The sequence below is a fragment of the Vipera berus genome, assembly GCF_964194415.1.
Source record: "Vipera berus genome assembly, chromosome: 16".
Lineage (NCBI taxonomy): Eukaryota > Metazoa > Chordata > Lepidosauria > Squamata > Viperidae > Vipera > Vipera berus.
In genome coordinates, this window is record NC_138219.1 from 5,296,104 (window position 1) to 5,311,819 (window position 15,716).

The window sequence follows — 15,716 nt, forward strand, 5'->3', positions numbered from 1 at the left end:
ATTGGGAAAGTTGGAAAGAAACGGGTCAGATTCCTAGATCTAGGATAGGATCGCAGCCACTTCTATCCTAAAAGATGGGAAGTGTTTTTCTTAATGCCCCATTTCCTCTCTGCCTTCAGAGCCAGGTTACTAACTGAAAAAGAGCGGTGATCCACTTAACATATCTCCATATCCTAACATCAACCCTGCAGGGTAGTTTAGGCTAAGAGAGAGAGACACAGGGTAGTTTAGGCATGCACGTGCGCACACACACACACACGCTGGTCTTGCCCAGAAAATCTGGACAAAAGTTGAGTCTGAATCCAGCATGCAGAGGACCCCCCTGTTCTTGATATCCCCACTAAGGATGCAATTCGGGATTGTGGATGACAAAAATCTTTTTGTGCAAATCTCCTCTCTCTCCTGTTTCAGCAATAGGGACCCCGCAAGGTTTGATTTGGAACATTTACCGTGTAAGTATTGGGGTCCTCTTGTGCAAATGCAGCTTCCAGCAAGGAGGCCAGGAAGACGCAGGAAACCACCCTCATTTTCACACCTGGGAGAGGAAGAATGAGCAATTATTATTATTATTTTTTTTTAAAAAAATCATTTAAAAATTCAACGTGTTTGCAGCTTGTGTTCCTTTGCTAGCTCTGCTGTTTTCAGCCACACACAATTGAGCCCAACAGACGTTAAGTGAATTTTGCCCCATTTTTAGGACCTTCTTCGCCACCGTTGTTAAGTGAATCACCGCAGGTTGCAAAAGGGGATCCCGGGACGCTGCCACCATCGCAAACGTGAACCAGTTGCCAAGCGTCCGAATTCTGATCGCGTGACACCAGGGATGCCCCAACCGTTGTAAGCATGAAAAAAGCCGCTTTTTTTTTCCAGCGCCGTGGTACCTTCGAACGGTCACTAGACGAACCGTTGTAAATCGAGTTACTAGCTGTAGCAGGTTGAATACACCAGACTGAGCGAATCTTATCCGATCCCAAAACTCACTCTGGATTTTGGTGTGTGTGTGTGTGTTTTTAACAGCGTGCAAAAGGTAAAGAAAGGAATAAAATATACCCAATTTGTCCTACCGAAGAAGGCAACACGGTCGTAAGCTCCAAATGCTGGGATTTATTTCGCTTTAAAATCAGCGGTTTGAAAGCAAATTCAGTTCCTGCAGGAATCGGAGGCAGGAATTGGTGACCCTTCCCCAGACGGATCAAGGCGGGTTGTATATATACACAAGAGAGCTACTGTCTCCAAGGAACACTAAATACAGCCTTTTGTCAAAGGTACACAATATAAATAAAACACACCCGGCCACTGAGTTTATCCGGTGTTTATTTCCTTTTTAACCCGGACATCAAATCCTCCCTACCTCAAAGTGGCTGGCAATGCGACTTATAACCATCCGTTTAGCGGCCATTCAAAGTGGCAACAGCACAGGAAGAGTGACTTACCACGGGTCCTCGTGCTTACAACCCTCACAAATACGAGTCATTTGCCAAGTGCCTGAATTTTGATCATCTGACCCTGGGGATGCCGCAACAGTCGTAGTTGTAAAAAATGGTCACAAGTCACTTTTTTTCAATGCCGTCGTTAACTTCGGACAGTCACTAAACAAATGGTTGCAAGTGAAGAAGTCTCTCTCTCGCTTTCTGTGTGCGTCTGTGTCTGTTTATGTATGATCTGAAGCTCGAACAATCTGGAAAGGGTCCTCTAAGAGAACAATAATAAAGTTGGAAGGGACCTTGGGGGTCATCTAGTCCAACCCCCTGCTCAGGCAGGAGATTCTAGACCAGGGGTAGGCAACCTGGGCTCTTTTATGACTCGTGGACTTCAACTCCCAGAATTCTTGAGCCAGCATGAGGGAACTATGGCCCCTTCATGACTCGTGGACTTCAACTCCCAGAATTCTTGAGCCAGCATGGGGGAACTATGGCCCCTTCCTGACTCGTGGACTTCAACTCCCAGAATTCCTGAGCCAGCATAGGGGAACTATGGCTCCTTCATGACTCGTGGACTTCAACTCCCAGAATTCCTGAGCCAGCATGAGGGAACTATGTCCCCCTCATGACTCGTGGACTTCAACTCCCAGAATTCCTGAGCCAGCATGAGGGAACTATGGCCCCTTCATGACTTGTGGACTTCAACTCCCAGAATTCTTAAGCCAGCATGGGGGAAACTATGGCTCCTTCATGACTTGTGGACTTCAACTCCCAGAATTCCTGAGCCAGCATGGCTCAGCTTGGAAACCTCTCCCTTTCCCCTCAGCGTGGCTGGCTCAGGAATTCTGGGAGCTGAAGTCCGCGAGTCATAAAAGAGTCCCGGTTGCCCACCCCTGCCCAATCCCATTTCAGAAAAAAAAGGCTGTTCTTAAAAACTTCCAGTGTTGGAGCATTCACCGCTTCTAGAGGCAGGTTGTTCCACCGGTGAATTGTTCTAACGGATCAAGTGAACTAAAAATAAAAGTTTTCCGGTTTTGCCTGGGACAGAAACCCAAACTGACATGGAGACACTCTTCATTTCAGGTACAGAACGAACTTCAAGAGAGCCGTCAAGTTAACTAGGTTTTGGGAACCAACATGCCGGAGAGAAGGTAAAGGCGGTCGGCAGCAGACGCAGACCACCGCACATCAGTTCCAGATTTATAAACAGTGGCTTGCAAGAACACCACATTCGAGTTTGCTGGCTGCTTTTAGAGGCTCTTTTTTTGGGGGGGGGGGTTTACCGGCCACCCGCAAGGACTATCTCGTCCTCAGTGCCCTATCTATAAATGCCCCCTGCACCCCCCTCCACCCCCAAATTTAAGAGAGCCTCTGGGGAAAACCAGGCTAGTTCTCGGTTTCCCCCCCCCAAAAAAAACCCTCAGCTGGAGCGTTTGGGCAGCAGAACAAACCAAGATGAAGTCAACATGGGTAAGAGGGACTGGGCAGAAAATTAAGGCGGCGGAAATAAATTTCTTCGCTCTCTCTGGTGCCCGGTTGCAAAAAAAACACACCCAAAGCGGAATTAATTGAGCAGGGGCACCCCTAGATTTTTTATTTTGGGGGGGTCCTTCGGGGCTTGGACTCCCCCACTGGATGGAGCGACGCCCCTTCGGAGCAGTGTGGCGTTGCTTACAAAAAAAAGGCACCCCTTTTTTTCTGCCGCTTACGCACGACTTTCCTCCCTTCCTCCTCCTCAACTCCTGCTCCTTCTCACAGGCCTGGCCTGTTCCTCTGTTCCCCTCTCAGCCCCCTTTTCCCAGCCCCCAGACCCAGCCCAGAAAGACACCTCCCATCACTCACCCTTTGACAAGCCCTTGGCACGGCCTCTGGCACCCCTTTCTCTCCGTCTCCCGGCGAACACCCCCAATTCTGGCCGGGCGCGGAGAGCGAGAGAGAAGTGACGGGGCGGGTGTGCTCTGGGAAGAGTGCTGCTGGCTGGTTTCCCCACCACACACACACACACACACACACACACAGACACACACACTCAACCCCCCACCCCGAATTCTTGGCCCCGAGACAAGCAGATGTTGTCAAAGGCTCGCAGCCAACATCTGTTTTCACTTTAGCTTGCAATAAACACCCTTTCAGGACCAGCCAGCTGTTTGCATCCATTAAGCCGAGCTCTGCCTCTCCAAACCAGCCTTCGTTTCCCCCCCCCCAATTTGCTGTACCCCACCCCCACCTCACTTGCTCCACTCCTCAGGGAGGGGCAGACCCCCACCACCACCACCCTTGCAGGGTGGCATTGGGAGAACTTGAATGTTGTTGGATTTCAAACCGTTTGGCAGAATCACAGAAGAGCAGAGCTGCGAGGGACCTTGGAGGTCTTCTAGTCCAACCCCCACCCCCCCACCCTGCTCAGGCAAGAAACCCTATACCAGTTCAGACAAATGGCTGTCCAGTCTCTTCTTGAAAACCTCCAGTGATTGGAGCAGCCACAACTTCCGGAGGCAAACTATTCCACTGATTTGATTTTCTCGCAGTCAGGAAATTTCTTAGTTCCAGGTTGCTTCTCCCCTTGATTAGTTTCCATCCGTTGTTTCTTGTCCTGCCTTCTGGGGCTTTGGAGAAGAGGCTGACCCCCCCCCCCTCTTCTTTGTGAGAGCCCCTCGACTGCTATCGTTATCACCCCTAAAGCCTTCTCTTCCTTAGGCACGGAGCCCACCCCAAACTGCACAGAATAACAGAGCTGGAAGGGACCTCGGAGGTCATCTAGTCCAACCCCCTGCTCAAGCAGGAGACTCGATGCCATTTCAGACAAGTGGCACTAGTGAAATTGACTTGGCTGGTCGGAAGCCGGCCGGGAAGGCCGCAAATGGCGATCACGTCACCCCGGGAGGCTGCAATGGTCGTAAGTGCGAGAACCAGTCATAAGTCACTTTTTTCCCCCAGCGTGGTAACTACGAATGGTCGCTAAGTGAATTGGTTGTAAATTGAGGACTGCCCGTTTTGATAATGGCCAACACACGTTTTTCCCCATTCTTCCATGCTGGGATAAGCTGGGGGCAGTCCAGCTTCGGTCTGAATCTCTATTCCCAAATTTCTGATTCCAAGTCTGATCCTGCCTCTATAATAATAATAATAAAGTTGGAAGGGACCTTGGAGGTCATCTAGTCTATCATTTATGGAAAATCAAAGTCCCACACACACACCATCAAGAACCAAACTAGCACCATTAAAGAGCGATAAACTCAATTTTAATTCTGACACTTTGAGGCTCCTCTTCCCTTTCCAGATGCACTGGATGACAACTCCCATAATCCCCTACCAGGCCTGACCTTCTCCCCTTAATTCTGCTCTAATTCAACCAGCTGGCCATCCAGCAGATTTTTTCCCCCTAGAAAAACTCCCCCAAAAGACAGCCAGTCCCCAATTTTAATTCTGACATCTGAAAACCCCTCCCCCATTCCATTGCCAGATCAACTGGACAACAATCCCCATTATCCCCCACCAGGCACAGCCTTCTGTCCTTAAGACTCAGTGCCCCTACTTCAACCAGCCAGGCAAATCAAGCCACACGCGCCTGCTTGGGACAAAACGGATTCTTTATTTCATCCGAGCAAAAAACTCAAAACAATTGACTAGTCCTCATTGTCAAAAAAAAAAAGAGAGAGAAAAAAAGGGGGAGGATGAATTTTTGGGTTATGGGTGCGAGGAGAGCAATCACAGAGGAATGGCACTAGGTCTCTCCTTAGAGGGAATATTAACATCTATTATTTTTTTTAAAAAAGAAAAGAAATTAAGATAGTGGGGTTCAGTCGTGGTATATCTTGAGCAGGCAGGCCCTGAGGGTACCCATATAGCGTTCCCAAAGCACTTGATGCCTGCAAGAGGAGAAAGTCAGAGATTGGAAAATGAAAACAAATACAGATACTCTTTGACTTACAACCAGTGACGTTTCAGAGTTACGACGGCACTGGGGAAAAAAGGACTTATGACCGTTTTTCACACTGACGACCGTTGATCACGTGATCAAAATTCAGACGCTGCGCCACTGACTCACATTTATGACGGTCGCACCGCCCCGGTGGGGGTTTGTCACGTGATCCCCTTTTGTGACCTTCCGACAGGCCAAGTCGAGGGGGTAAGCCAGATTCGCTTAACGACCGGGTGTGACTAATTTAACAACTGCAGTGATTCACTCAGCAGCGCCGGGCGAGGCGGCTTGCAAATTGGGCCACGACTCAAAACTTAAAAACAAATGTCTCACTTAATAGCCAGATAAATTTGGGGCTCAACCGAGGTCGTAAGTTGAGGACTACCCGCCCTGCAAAGCAAACCAAGGTGTGTGTGTGTGTGTGTGTGTGTGTGTAAGGCGTGTTGCAAACCTGAACACTTCCAACGAGTGTGCGCTGGCCGTGTACTGGGTCAGGAAAAGCTGCACGTCGTTTGAGCTCCATTTGTCGGATCGAAACGGCTCCACAAACTTCCAAAAAAAAAAGGGGGGGGGAGAAAAGAATAAAAATTGGGCAAGGCTTCTTGGTAGGAAAAGTGATAATTTACGAGCTTTGGAAAGGAGCGATTCGGGCTGGGGGCCCCGGGGAGTTTTGGAAGAGGGGCAGAGGCTGCCGTCTCACCAGGAGGGAAGTCGGAGAGTTCCCAAATTCCACAAAATCAGAGGCACCTCGAATAAAAACCGAATGGATTCAGTGCGGGGCCCAGAGGGGCCTTGCGTGGACGTTTTTCCAATTCCAGGGCACTTTCTGAAGTCCCGTGGCACTCCAAGATAGAGTTTCTCAATTTTGGCGACTTTTAACACGGGAAGATTTCAACTCCCACAATTCCCCAGCCAACAGGGCTGGCTGGGGAATTCTGGGAGTTGTAGTCCACCCCTCCTAAAGTGTCCTGGCTGGGAAATTCTGGGAGTTGAAGTCCACCCCTCTTAAAGTGTCCTGGCTGGGGAATTCTGGGAGTTGAAGTCCACCCCTCTTAAAGCATGGCTGGCTGGGGGATTCTGGGAGTTGATATCTAGTTCTAAAACTATAAATGTTGGGCAGCTCAAAACCCAGAGCTGGAAGGGGCTCAACGTTACCTTTTCCACTAGATCAACAAAAAAATCTCGGACGTCTTTGCTGTGGGTTAGCTTCGAGGCAATGTTGATCAAAGCCCGACTGAGATTCTGGAAGAGAGTCACTTTTGGTGAGATGGATGGGCAGCTATAGAAATTTGATTAAAAATAATAAAATGAAAAAATGAGTTGAGATGAGATAAGATGGGATGGGATGGGATGGGGTAGAATAAAACAGAACAGAAATAAGAATATTATAGAAATAGAAATAGAATAAACAGAGAATAGAATAGAATAGAATAGAATAGAATAGAATAGAATAGAATAGAATAGAATAGAATAGAATAGAATTAAGAATATAATAGAAATAGAATAAACAGAGAATAGAATAGAATAGTAATAAGAATAGAATAGAAATAGAATAGAATAAGCAGAGAATACAATAAACAGAATAGAATAGAACAGAACAGAATAGGACAAGGGAATCATTAGAACAGTGTTCACAAACCACAGCAATTTAAATGATCTGTGAACTTCAACACCTAGTACTCCCCAGCCAGCCAGTCATGCTGCTAGGGAATTCTGGGAATTGAAGTTCACTTATCTTAAAGTGATCAAGACATTGCACCAAAAAACCCGCTATTTTCATCTTTTCTACATCTGTAAAACCCGTATTTTGTGGCTCTGCAGGAGGGAGGGCTTTTCCCCCAAAGTGCACTGGCTCCCCCGTGTGGCCAAATGATAAATAACAGCTCACAAGGACTTCCCGATTTGTATCAAGAGATTCTGGAGAAAATTCGGATCCTGTCCCATTTTTTAAAATCTATTACATAAAAAGGAGATTGTGGGAGCAAAGGGGTGGTGGTGGTGGTGGTGTCAGGATTAAAACTCGGGCTCCAGCTGGACCCACCTTAAAATTGGCTTCCATCTCACTGAAGACGGAGATCTTCCCCCGCAGCGCTGTGCACACCAGGCTTGTGGATCAAGTATGAAAAGAAGTAGGAAAAATTCAGGAAATTCTAGAGAACACCCCCCCCACACACACACACACACTCAAATGTTGGAATGCTCATAGTTAGAAGGGGCCTTGGAGGTCTTCTAGTCCAGCCCCCCGCTCAAGCAGGTGACCCTATACCAATGATGGCGAACCTTTTAGAGACCGAGTGCCCAAACTGCAACCCAAAACCCACTTATGTATCGTTGGGTACCGGGGTGGGCGTGGCCCATTGGGTGGGCGTGGCTGCGGTGGTAATGGCAGACTGGGTGGGGCTAAAAAGTTCAATCAATCAATTCCAACTTTGCGAGATCTTTTTTTCTCCCCTGCGAGAAGTTGAAATTGATTGATTGATTGAACCTGTGGGGGGTTTTTTTGCACAGGGCGGCGGAGGCCTAAAGCGAAAAGGTTTTATAAAACCCAGCTGAAGGCCTAGGACTGGGGCAACGGCGCGGGTGCCCACAGAGAGAGCTCTGCGTGCCACCTGTGGCACCCGTGCCACAGGTTCGCCAGCACGGGCCCTATGCCATCTCAGACATGGTATCGAATAATATCATCTCCAGCCAGCTCCTAGCGCATTATTCAGCTGCCTTATCGGCAAAGTGCGCTAACCCAAGCTTTGAGTGTTCTGCAAAGCCCCCTCCAGGCAGCCCCCCCTCCTCTACCTCTTGTGGAGATCTAGCAGATCTTTGTCTGCAATCAGGACCTTTAACTCTTTCAGGCCCTGTAAAAATTCTTTATCCAAGTCGACGTCCATGTCGTCCACGTTCGTATCTGCCAGGACAAATAAGAGAGCGCCATTTTGTTTGTGTCATTTCTGCCTTTGTTCCTTTACAAGCAACCCAAGGTGGTCAACGTCTGTAACTATTGCTTCCTTCTCTCTCTCTCTCTCTCTCTCTCTCTCTTGCCTTACAACAGCAACCCTGGGCTGGGTGGAGAGGAAGTGACTGGCCCCAAAGTCACCCAGCCAGCTTTCATGGCTAAGGTGGGACTAGAACTCACCGTCTCCCAGTGATTGGCCCAACCTCACCCAGCTGGCTTTCAGGTATAAGATGGGACTAGAACTCACCGTCTCCTGGTGATGGGCCGCTAAAGTCACCCAGCCAGATTTCATGCCCAAGCCAGGACTAGAACTCACCGTCTCCTGACAATTGGCCCAAAGTCACCCAGATGGCTTTCGTGCCTAAGGCGGGACTAGAACTCACAATCCCTTGGTTTCCAACCCAGCATCTTAACCACTCCACCAAACTGCCTCATAATCACTAAGCTGACATTTCTCTACCTTGACTGACTCTTGGTCCCCTAAAAAAAAACCACGCATCCCTCCTTCTGGAAGACCACAGCTTTAATTTGTCGAAGCATTTGACCCAAATGAGGACTAGAACCTTATCTCTGGGGGAGGGTGGGGGATCATTCTTATCGGTGCCACATTTCAGACGAATTTAGGCAGCTGGGAACTTGTTTTCCCCTAAAAGGGCAAGGAGAAAAATGACTGGAGAGCAGAAACAAGACTTTACAAGTGGAGAATGGCTTAGCCTGGAGAAGATATGATTAAAGGGTGAACGAAAATGCCCTTTAAATATAGGCTTGCACCGTCTCTGAGCAAAAGCCACAGGAGAAGGGATTTAAATGATAGAATTAAGGGTTTAAATTTATTACAGTGTCTGGCGGCAGGTGCCAAGGGAACGGTGCCAAGGGAACGGTGCCAAGGGAACGGTGCCAAGGGAACGGTCAGATAAGAGACTGCGTTGCCCTCAGCTGCATAATGGATGAAGAAAGAGGGTCAGGAGGGACAACCCCCCCCCAATTTTTCAGTTTATAAATGGGGGGAGGGGATCTAGATCTACGGGAAGAGTTCAGTGTGTGTGCAGGGATGTCTAATGTTACGTAGGGAAGACCTTGGGAGACGGAGCGCAGAGACCCTGGCCAGGAACGGTCAGATAAGAGACTGCTTAGCCTTCAGCTGCATTACAGGTGGGGGGCAAATGCTGAACAAATGCTAGTTCCTCCGCTTGTAAAGGGGGAGGGAGGAAAGAACGGTGCTTTCAGACATGCAAGATCCCGTTAATGCAGCTTTGCAATAAAGTGGAATTAGTTTATCTGGTCATATTTCCTGTCTGGTAAAAAAAAACCTGACACGGGTTACGGAAACACACTCTTAAAATTAAAAAGAGAGATTGAGTCCCCTTTGTTGGGACCCTGAATTCCCGTTCGAGGAGGGCCTCCAGGACCCCCACCCCCACCCCACCCCACCCCCTGAAGGATCTGCCATCTTACCCATCGCCCCCAAAGTCCAATTCTCGATCATCTGCTCGGCGCAGTAGGCGAAATCCTCGAAGCTCAAGTACTGCAATTTCTTTTTCCCCGTCTCAAAGCGACTGTTGGCGAAGAAGACAATGGCCGCGTAGTCCCTGTGGGGAGGGGGGGGGGAAAAGAGGTTTTTGGGGTTTAAGCCAGGACAGCTTAACCACTAAGGGCAGTTGGGTCAGCAAGGATCAAGGACCTGCCTTTCGCAGGTTAACTGTGCGTCAAAAAGTCTGTTTCTGCTTAAGAGACACTTAAGGGCCTCCCTCTTCTGACTTCAGTTTAGAAGGGGGAAAAAATATTGCCTCGTTCTACCTATTTCTCGAGGAATCTCTGTTTTTAGTCCCGGTGCAACAAAGATCTGGTGGGATTCTGTAATAGCAAAAGACCACTGAACAGAGAGATGATTAGATAGATATTGTTATTATTATTAATTTTGTTTGCCAGCCATCTTGCCACAAGATAAGAGACAGCCGAGCCTGCAGATGCGTAATGCAGGGATCTCCAACCTTGGCAACTTGACGACTTGATGGACTTCAAGAAGGAAGGAAGGAAGGAAGGAAGGAAGGAAGGAAGGAAGGAAGGAAGGAAGGAAGGAAGGAAGGAAGGAAGGGAGACAGAGACGAGTCCAAAATCTCTCCTTGAATTCTATGGTGGATTGAGCGCCCAGAATCTGGGATTCATAGAATCATAGGGCTGAAAGGGACCCTGGGAGATCTTCTAGTCCCACCCCCTGCCCAAAGTAGGAGTCCTGAAAACTCTACCTTAAGCGCCAACATCACACATGCTTATTTCCATACCTGGCTAAGCGATCGGAAAGCAAGAAGTGCTGCTGAATATTTTCAACTAAAGATCCGCGCAGTTCCTCCACGGCCTTGAAAACACGCTTGAAATTGTCAAACTGAAGCAGAAGGAAAACAACAACAACAACAGACATCAACGTGGGAGGCCAACCGTGTTCGTCTGCAGTTGCAAAAAAATAAAATAAAATCAGGACTGGGGTTGCAGCTTGTCTGACCAATTCTATTTTTACACTTATATCCCGCCTTTATTATTTTTGGAAATAACTCAAGGTAAAGGTAAAGGTAAAGGTTCCCCCGCACATGCGTGCTAGTCGTTTCCGACTCTAGGGGCCGGTGCTCATCTCCGTTTCAAAGCCGAAGAGTCAGCGCTTGTCCGAGGACGTCTCCGTGGTCATGTGGCTGGCATGACTAGACGCCAAAGGCACAGGGAATGCTGTTACCTTCCCACCGGAGTGGTCCCTATTTTTCTACTTGCATTTTTACATGCTTTCGAACTGCTAGGTTGGCAGAAGCTGGGACGAGTCACAGGCGCTCACTCTGTTATGGGGCACTCGGGATTCGACCCGCCAAACTGCCGACCTTCCGATCGACAAGCTCAGCGTCCTAACCCACTGAGCCACCGCGTCCCTCAACTCAAGGTGGCGAAGATATCAAATACTTCTTCCTCATTTTCCTCACGACAACAACCCTGGTCCTGGGCATTCGGGTCCAAACTTACCTGTCGGCGGCAACTTTTAAGGGTCACCCCAGTTTTGGCACTGATATCATCCAGGTCTTTTTTAGTTCCTTTTGATAGTTTTTTACCCAGGACCTCGCGGACAAAGGCATCATTGAAGGCATAGTACCTGGGAATGAGAGGAATAAGACCAGGAACAAAGAGCCATCACTATCATGGATCTAATTGCTTCCTTCCAAATAAACAAAGAAGTCGAATCCCAAGGCTGGGAGGGACCATGGAGGTCTTCTAGTCCAGCCCCCTGCTCAAGCAGGAAACCCTATTGCCATTTCAGACAAATGGTTGTCCAATCTCTTCTTAGAAACCATCCAGTGATGGGGCGCCCACAACTTCTGGAGGCAAGTCGTTCCACTGGTGAATTGTTCTCACTGTCAGGAAATTTCTCCTTAATTCCAGGTTGCTTCTCTCCTTGGTTAGTTTCCACCTGTTGTTTCCTGTCTTGCCTTCCGGTGCTTTGGAGAAGAGATGGACCCCCCCTTTCTTCTTTGTGGCAGCCCCTCAAATATTGGAAGACTGCTATCATTGTCTCCCCTCGTCCTTCTCATCATTAGGCTAAACGTATCGAGTTCCTTAGGCCCGGGGTAGGCAACCTCGGCTCTTTTATGACTCATGGACTTCAACTCCCAGAATTCCTGAGTCAGCATAGCATAGGGAGTTGAAGTCCATGAGTCATAAAAGAGCCGAGGTTGCCTCCCCCTGCCTTAGGCATTCATTGCGCAATTTATCCTTCAGATCCCCGACATGATCGCGTAAATAGTGATTTTTGTCAAACCTGAGACACTGTATGTAGTATATTGCCTGGAGTCTGTCATAAGAGTAGATTCCAAAGTCAGATTAATTCAGAGAAGTGCCTGTGGCCCCAGAACAAGAAAACCTGCCTGTGAACTTCACAGAACATCGAATCGTAAGGTTGTAAGTGACCTTAGAGGTCTTCTAGTCCAACCCCCTGTTCAAGTAGGAGACTTCATGGTATTCCAGACAAATGGCTTGAAAACCTCTAATGAGTCTAATGTTTCTCGAATCAGCCACAATGAGTTTGCCTCACAAGTCACACAGAGCCCGGAGTTTTGATTTAACAAATGCAGCTGGTTGTATTCCAGACAAATGGCTGTCCAGTCCTTTCTTGAAAACCTCTAATGAGTCCCTGGACTGGATTCGCATACAGTACTTTTCCAAAACAACTGAGTTGCCACAATCCTGCTAAGTCAGGGGTCTTCAAACGTGGCCCTTTGATGACTTGTGGACTTCAACTCCCTCAGCCAGGCATGAGGAATTCTGGGAGTTGAAGTCCACAAGTCATCAAAGGGCCACGTTTGAAGACCCCTGTCCTCAGCGGATGTGTTGCACAAACCCAACCCAGGTGCCCTTTTCTCAAGTGTCCTGTTGGCCGGCCCACCTCTCAATCAGCATGGTCTGTCGGCAAGGCGGGATCTGGAAAAGCAGCTGGTTCAGCAATTTGGGGGGCGAATGGAGGAGACGCTCCAGCATGTAGAAAGTGCGGTAATGGTCCATGGTGTCACTCTGGAGGACGTCAACCGTGGCGCCGGTCTGCTCCAGGATGCCAGAGCGGAGGCGGAGAGAGACGGCATCGTCCACTGGGGACAGCCAAGAGGGAAAGGCTTGTCTCAAGAAGTGAGTTTCAGAGCAGGGGAAGATTGGTGGTCCGCAAATATTTGTGCCTGGCTTTAAGGCTCAAAGGCAAGAAAAAGCATGCACAGACCCACAATTACACACATGCACGCATCCAGTTAATGTTCTCCCAGGTTGCCAGGACTGGGACTTTAGAGATCATCTACTCCAGAGTTTCTCCAACATGGCAGCTTAAAGATGGGTGGACTTCAACTCCCAGAATTCCCCGGCCACCATCCTTAAAGATGGATGGACTTCAACTCCCAGAAATCCCCAGCCAGCTTGCTTTAAGAGGGGTGGACCAATCCCCAGAAATCCCCAGCCAGCATGCTTTAAGATGGGTGGATCTCAACTCCCAGAATTCTCCAGCAGTTGAGGAATTCTGGGAGTTGAAGTCCACCCATTTTCACTATTTTATGCTGTCACTCTCATAAGACAACAGACGTGAAGGATCAAGACTCACCAGAATATCCATCTAGCCACAGTTGATAGACCTCCTCATCGATCAAGGTGGTGTTCCCCACAAAAATGTCCAGATTGCTGGTCATAGTTAATGAAGTCCCTTTCTTCTGGCATGGAATCCCTTGCCGGCATCAGGCTGCACCCCACAGCCTGCAAGGAAAGCAGAGAAGTCAAGGTTGTAGTCCACAAGGTCTTTCCCACCTCTGAGGCTCTCGTAGCCAGCCAGCTCCAACCCAGAAGTCTTCCAACATTTGGGGCCTTTACAAACCCAGTTATGACTTTTGTGTTTTTAAAGTCTTTGGGGGAGGGAATGCAGCGGCCAACTGCCCCGAAATATTAAATGAAAGGATGGGGAAAAAATTAAAATAAAAAGTACTCTCCGCAGAAAGCGCTAGGAAAAGGGATGTTTAAACAGCACATCCCAAAGCAAGCATATATGTGGTATGAAACAGTTAAATTAATACTTTCATTTAAAAACGTTTACAGAAGAGAATGGTTAAAGCCCGCTCCATTATGGCACGTTTACGGGGAAAGACCCTTTTTAAAAATATATATTTTCTCCAAAGGAGAAGAGTGGGGATGAAATCATAGGAAAGAACGCACTCTAGGAAAGGTGCTGGGTTTTGAGTTTTTTTTAAAAAAATGTTAATTTTATGTTTAATTTTAATCTGGTTCATATTCACACCTATATTTTTTTCGCCTTTTCTTGAATGCGCCTCTTGTGCTGCTATTATTATTATTATTATTATTATTATTATTATTATTATTATTATTATTATTATTATTCCCCCTCCTCGCTTCGCAGCCTCGGCCAGCCGTTCTGCTCCGCCGAGAAAGGGAAGAGGCGTGGCACTCTGTACATGCTCAGAGGCACACACACACACACACACACACACACCCCTTGCTGGATAGAGCCTCCCCGCCTCTTCCCGGCCCGTTCAGCGGCCCATCTCCGCACAAAAAGCCCAGCCAGCCAAGCCCCAAACGGCCCCCTCGATATCCATCCATTTCTCCCCCTCTCAGCTGCAAAAAAAAAAAAGACCCACCAGCGGCCATTTGCAGCTGTTGAGATGGAGCCTTTCACGTGACCTCGCCGGGCAGAACCTCTTCCGGGTCGCCGCCCGCCGGGGGTGAGATTCGCGCATGCGCGACACTCCCTCCCTCCCTCCCCCGCTGTATGCCCGGTTTCCATCTTTACGACTGGCAAGCGCCTGCTTTAGAGGCCTTCGTCATCCCGCCGCCCTGATTAATCGTGTTACTGGTCCTTAGTTATTTTCCAGTCAAAACTGATTTATCATGTTACTAGTCCTTAGTTATTTTCCAGTCCCGTTTTAGTTTTCAAAATGTGTATGCGTGGGTGTTTATGTGTCTCTCTGTGTATGGATGTGTGTATAATATCTGTGTGCATGTGTGTAGATAACGTGCGTGTGTATGTATATGTATATGTATTATGCTGCTCATTCCAGAAGGCTTAACCACCCTAGGGAAGCGTCCTCTTAAATGCATTGGACTACAATTCCCAGAAGTTCCATCATAGGCTTATGACCCACGTATGAACTATGTATATATAGAGACTTCATATATGGGTCATAAGCCTATGATGGGGCTTATGGGAGTTGTGGTCCGATGCATTTCAGAGGAGGCTTCCCTAGGGTGGTTAAGCCTTCTGGAATGAACAGCATAAAATTTTAAAAAAATATACACACACATTTTGAGACTTAAAATGGGACTGGAAAATAGATGAGCACTAGTAACATGATTAACCAGTTTTGCGCGTTCTTTAAAAATTGATCCCTTTGGGCTTTGAGACTGGAAATAGTGCTGAAGCTGAGGACTAGAAACATGATTAATTCAGTGTTTTGTGCATTTAAAAAAAATTGATCCCTTTGGGCTTTGGGACTGGAAAAACTGCTAAAGCTGGGGACTAGAAACATGATTAATTCAGCGTTTTGTGCATTTAAAAAAATGATCCCTTTGGGCTTTGGGGCTGGAAGTAGTGCTGAATCTGAGGTCTAGAAGCATGATTAATTCATTGTTTTGAGCATTGAAGAACATTGATCCCTTTGTACTTTTGAATCAAATCTCATCAGTTATTCTGCCATCTCTTGGCAATGGGGCTCATCTGGGGCCTGGCTACTCACATTATAACCAAGTATTGAATTTGTAATCTGTGGAATAAGCACCTTCCTTCCAAATTGTGATTTAACTACCACACCACTCATCCCCAGCAGCCAGTGCAGAATTATGGGAGATGCCACTCAATATGCTGGGTGGACACCAGGTTGGAGAAAGGCAGAAATAAACCAATTTAACT

The 15,716-nt window shown here is 47.8% G+C and overlaps 1 protein-coding gene across 3 annotated transcripts; it reads right to left on the reverse strand.

Moving 5' to 3' along the window:
* Nucleotides 1-510: 510 nt before the first annotated feature.
* FIBP (FGF1 intracellular binding protein) lies at nucleotides 511-14,514 on the reverse strand. Of its 3 annotated transcripts, none has more exons than XR_014028157.1 (11): nucleotides 14,449-14,514; nucleotides 13,404-13,552; nucleotides 12,708-12,906; nucleotides 11,294-11,420; nucleotides 10,573-10,673; nucleotides 9,746-9,879; nucleotides 8,134-8,242; nucleotides 7,385-7,448; nucleotides 6,499-6,622; nucleotides 5,795-5,892; nucleotides 511-535 (listed from the first exon to the last, which is right to left on the reverse strand). XR_014028157.1 is itself a non-coding variant. In XM_081341008.1 (11 exons), exons 2-11 carry the CDS (start codon nucleotides 13,486-13,488, stop codon nucleotides 5,221-5,223), a joined length of 1,074 nt encoding a protein of 357 aa, XP_081197134.1. In that variant the 5' UTR covers nucleotides 13,489-13,552; nucleotides 14,449-14,512; the 3' UTR covers nucleotides 4,824-5,220. The 3 variants fall into 3 exon arrangements, 1 of the variants encoding a protein (XP_081197134.1); XR_014028158.1 differs by lacking the exon at nucleotides 511-535 and adding an exon at nucleotides 4,819-5,290; XM_081341008.1 differs by lacking the exon at nucleotides 511-535 and adding an exon at nucleotides 4,824-5,290 and having other exon boundaries at nucleotides 6,499-6,585; nucleotides 14,449-14,512.
* Between the last annotated feature and the right edge of the window lie 1,202 nt (nucleotides 14,515-15,716).

What these genes read in the sequence shown, in the direction of transcription:
- FIBP (XM_081341008.1), bottom strand. Translation starts at nt 13,488, where the DNA reads ATGACCAGCAATCTGGACATTTTTGTGGGGAACACCACCTTGATCGAT. An exon ending in GTGGCTAGATGGATATTCTG is followed by an intron (nt 12,907 to 13,403) that starts GTGAGTCTTGAT and finishes GGCTGTCCCCAG; the next exon opens with TGGACGATGCCGTCTCTCTC. An exon ending in TTGGACTTTGGGGGCGATGG is followed by an intron (nt 8,243 to 9,745) that starts GTAAGATGGCAG and finishes TTGTCCTGGCAG; the next exon opens with ATACGAACGTGGACGACATG.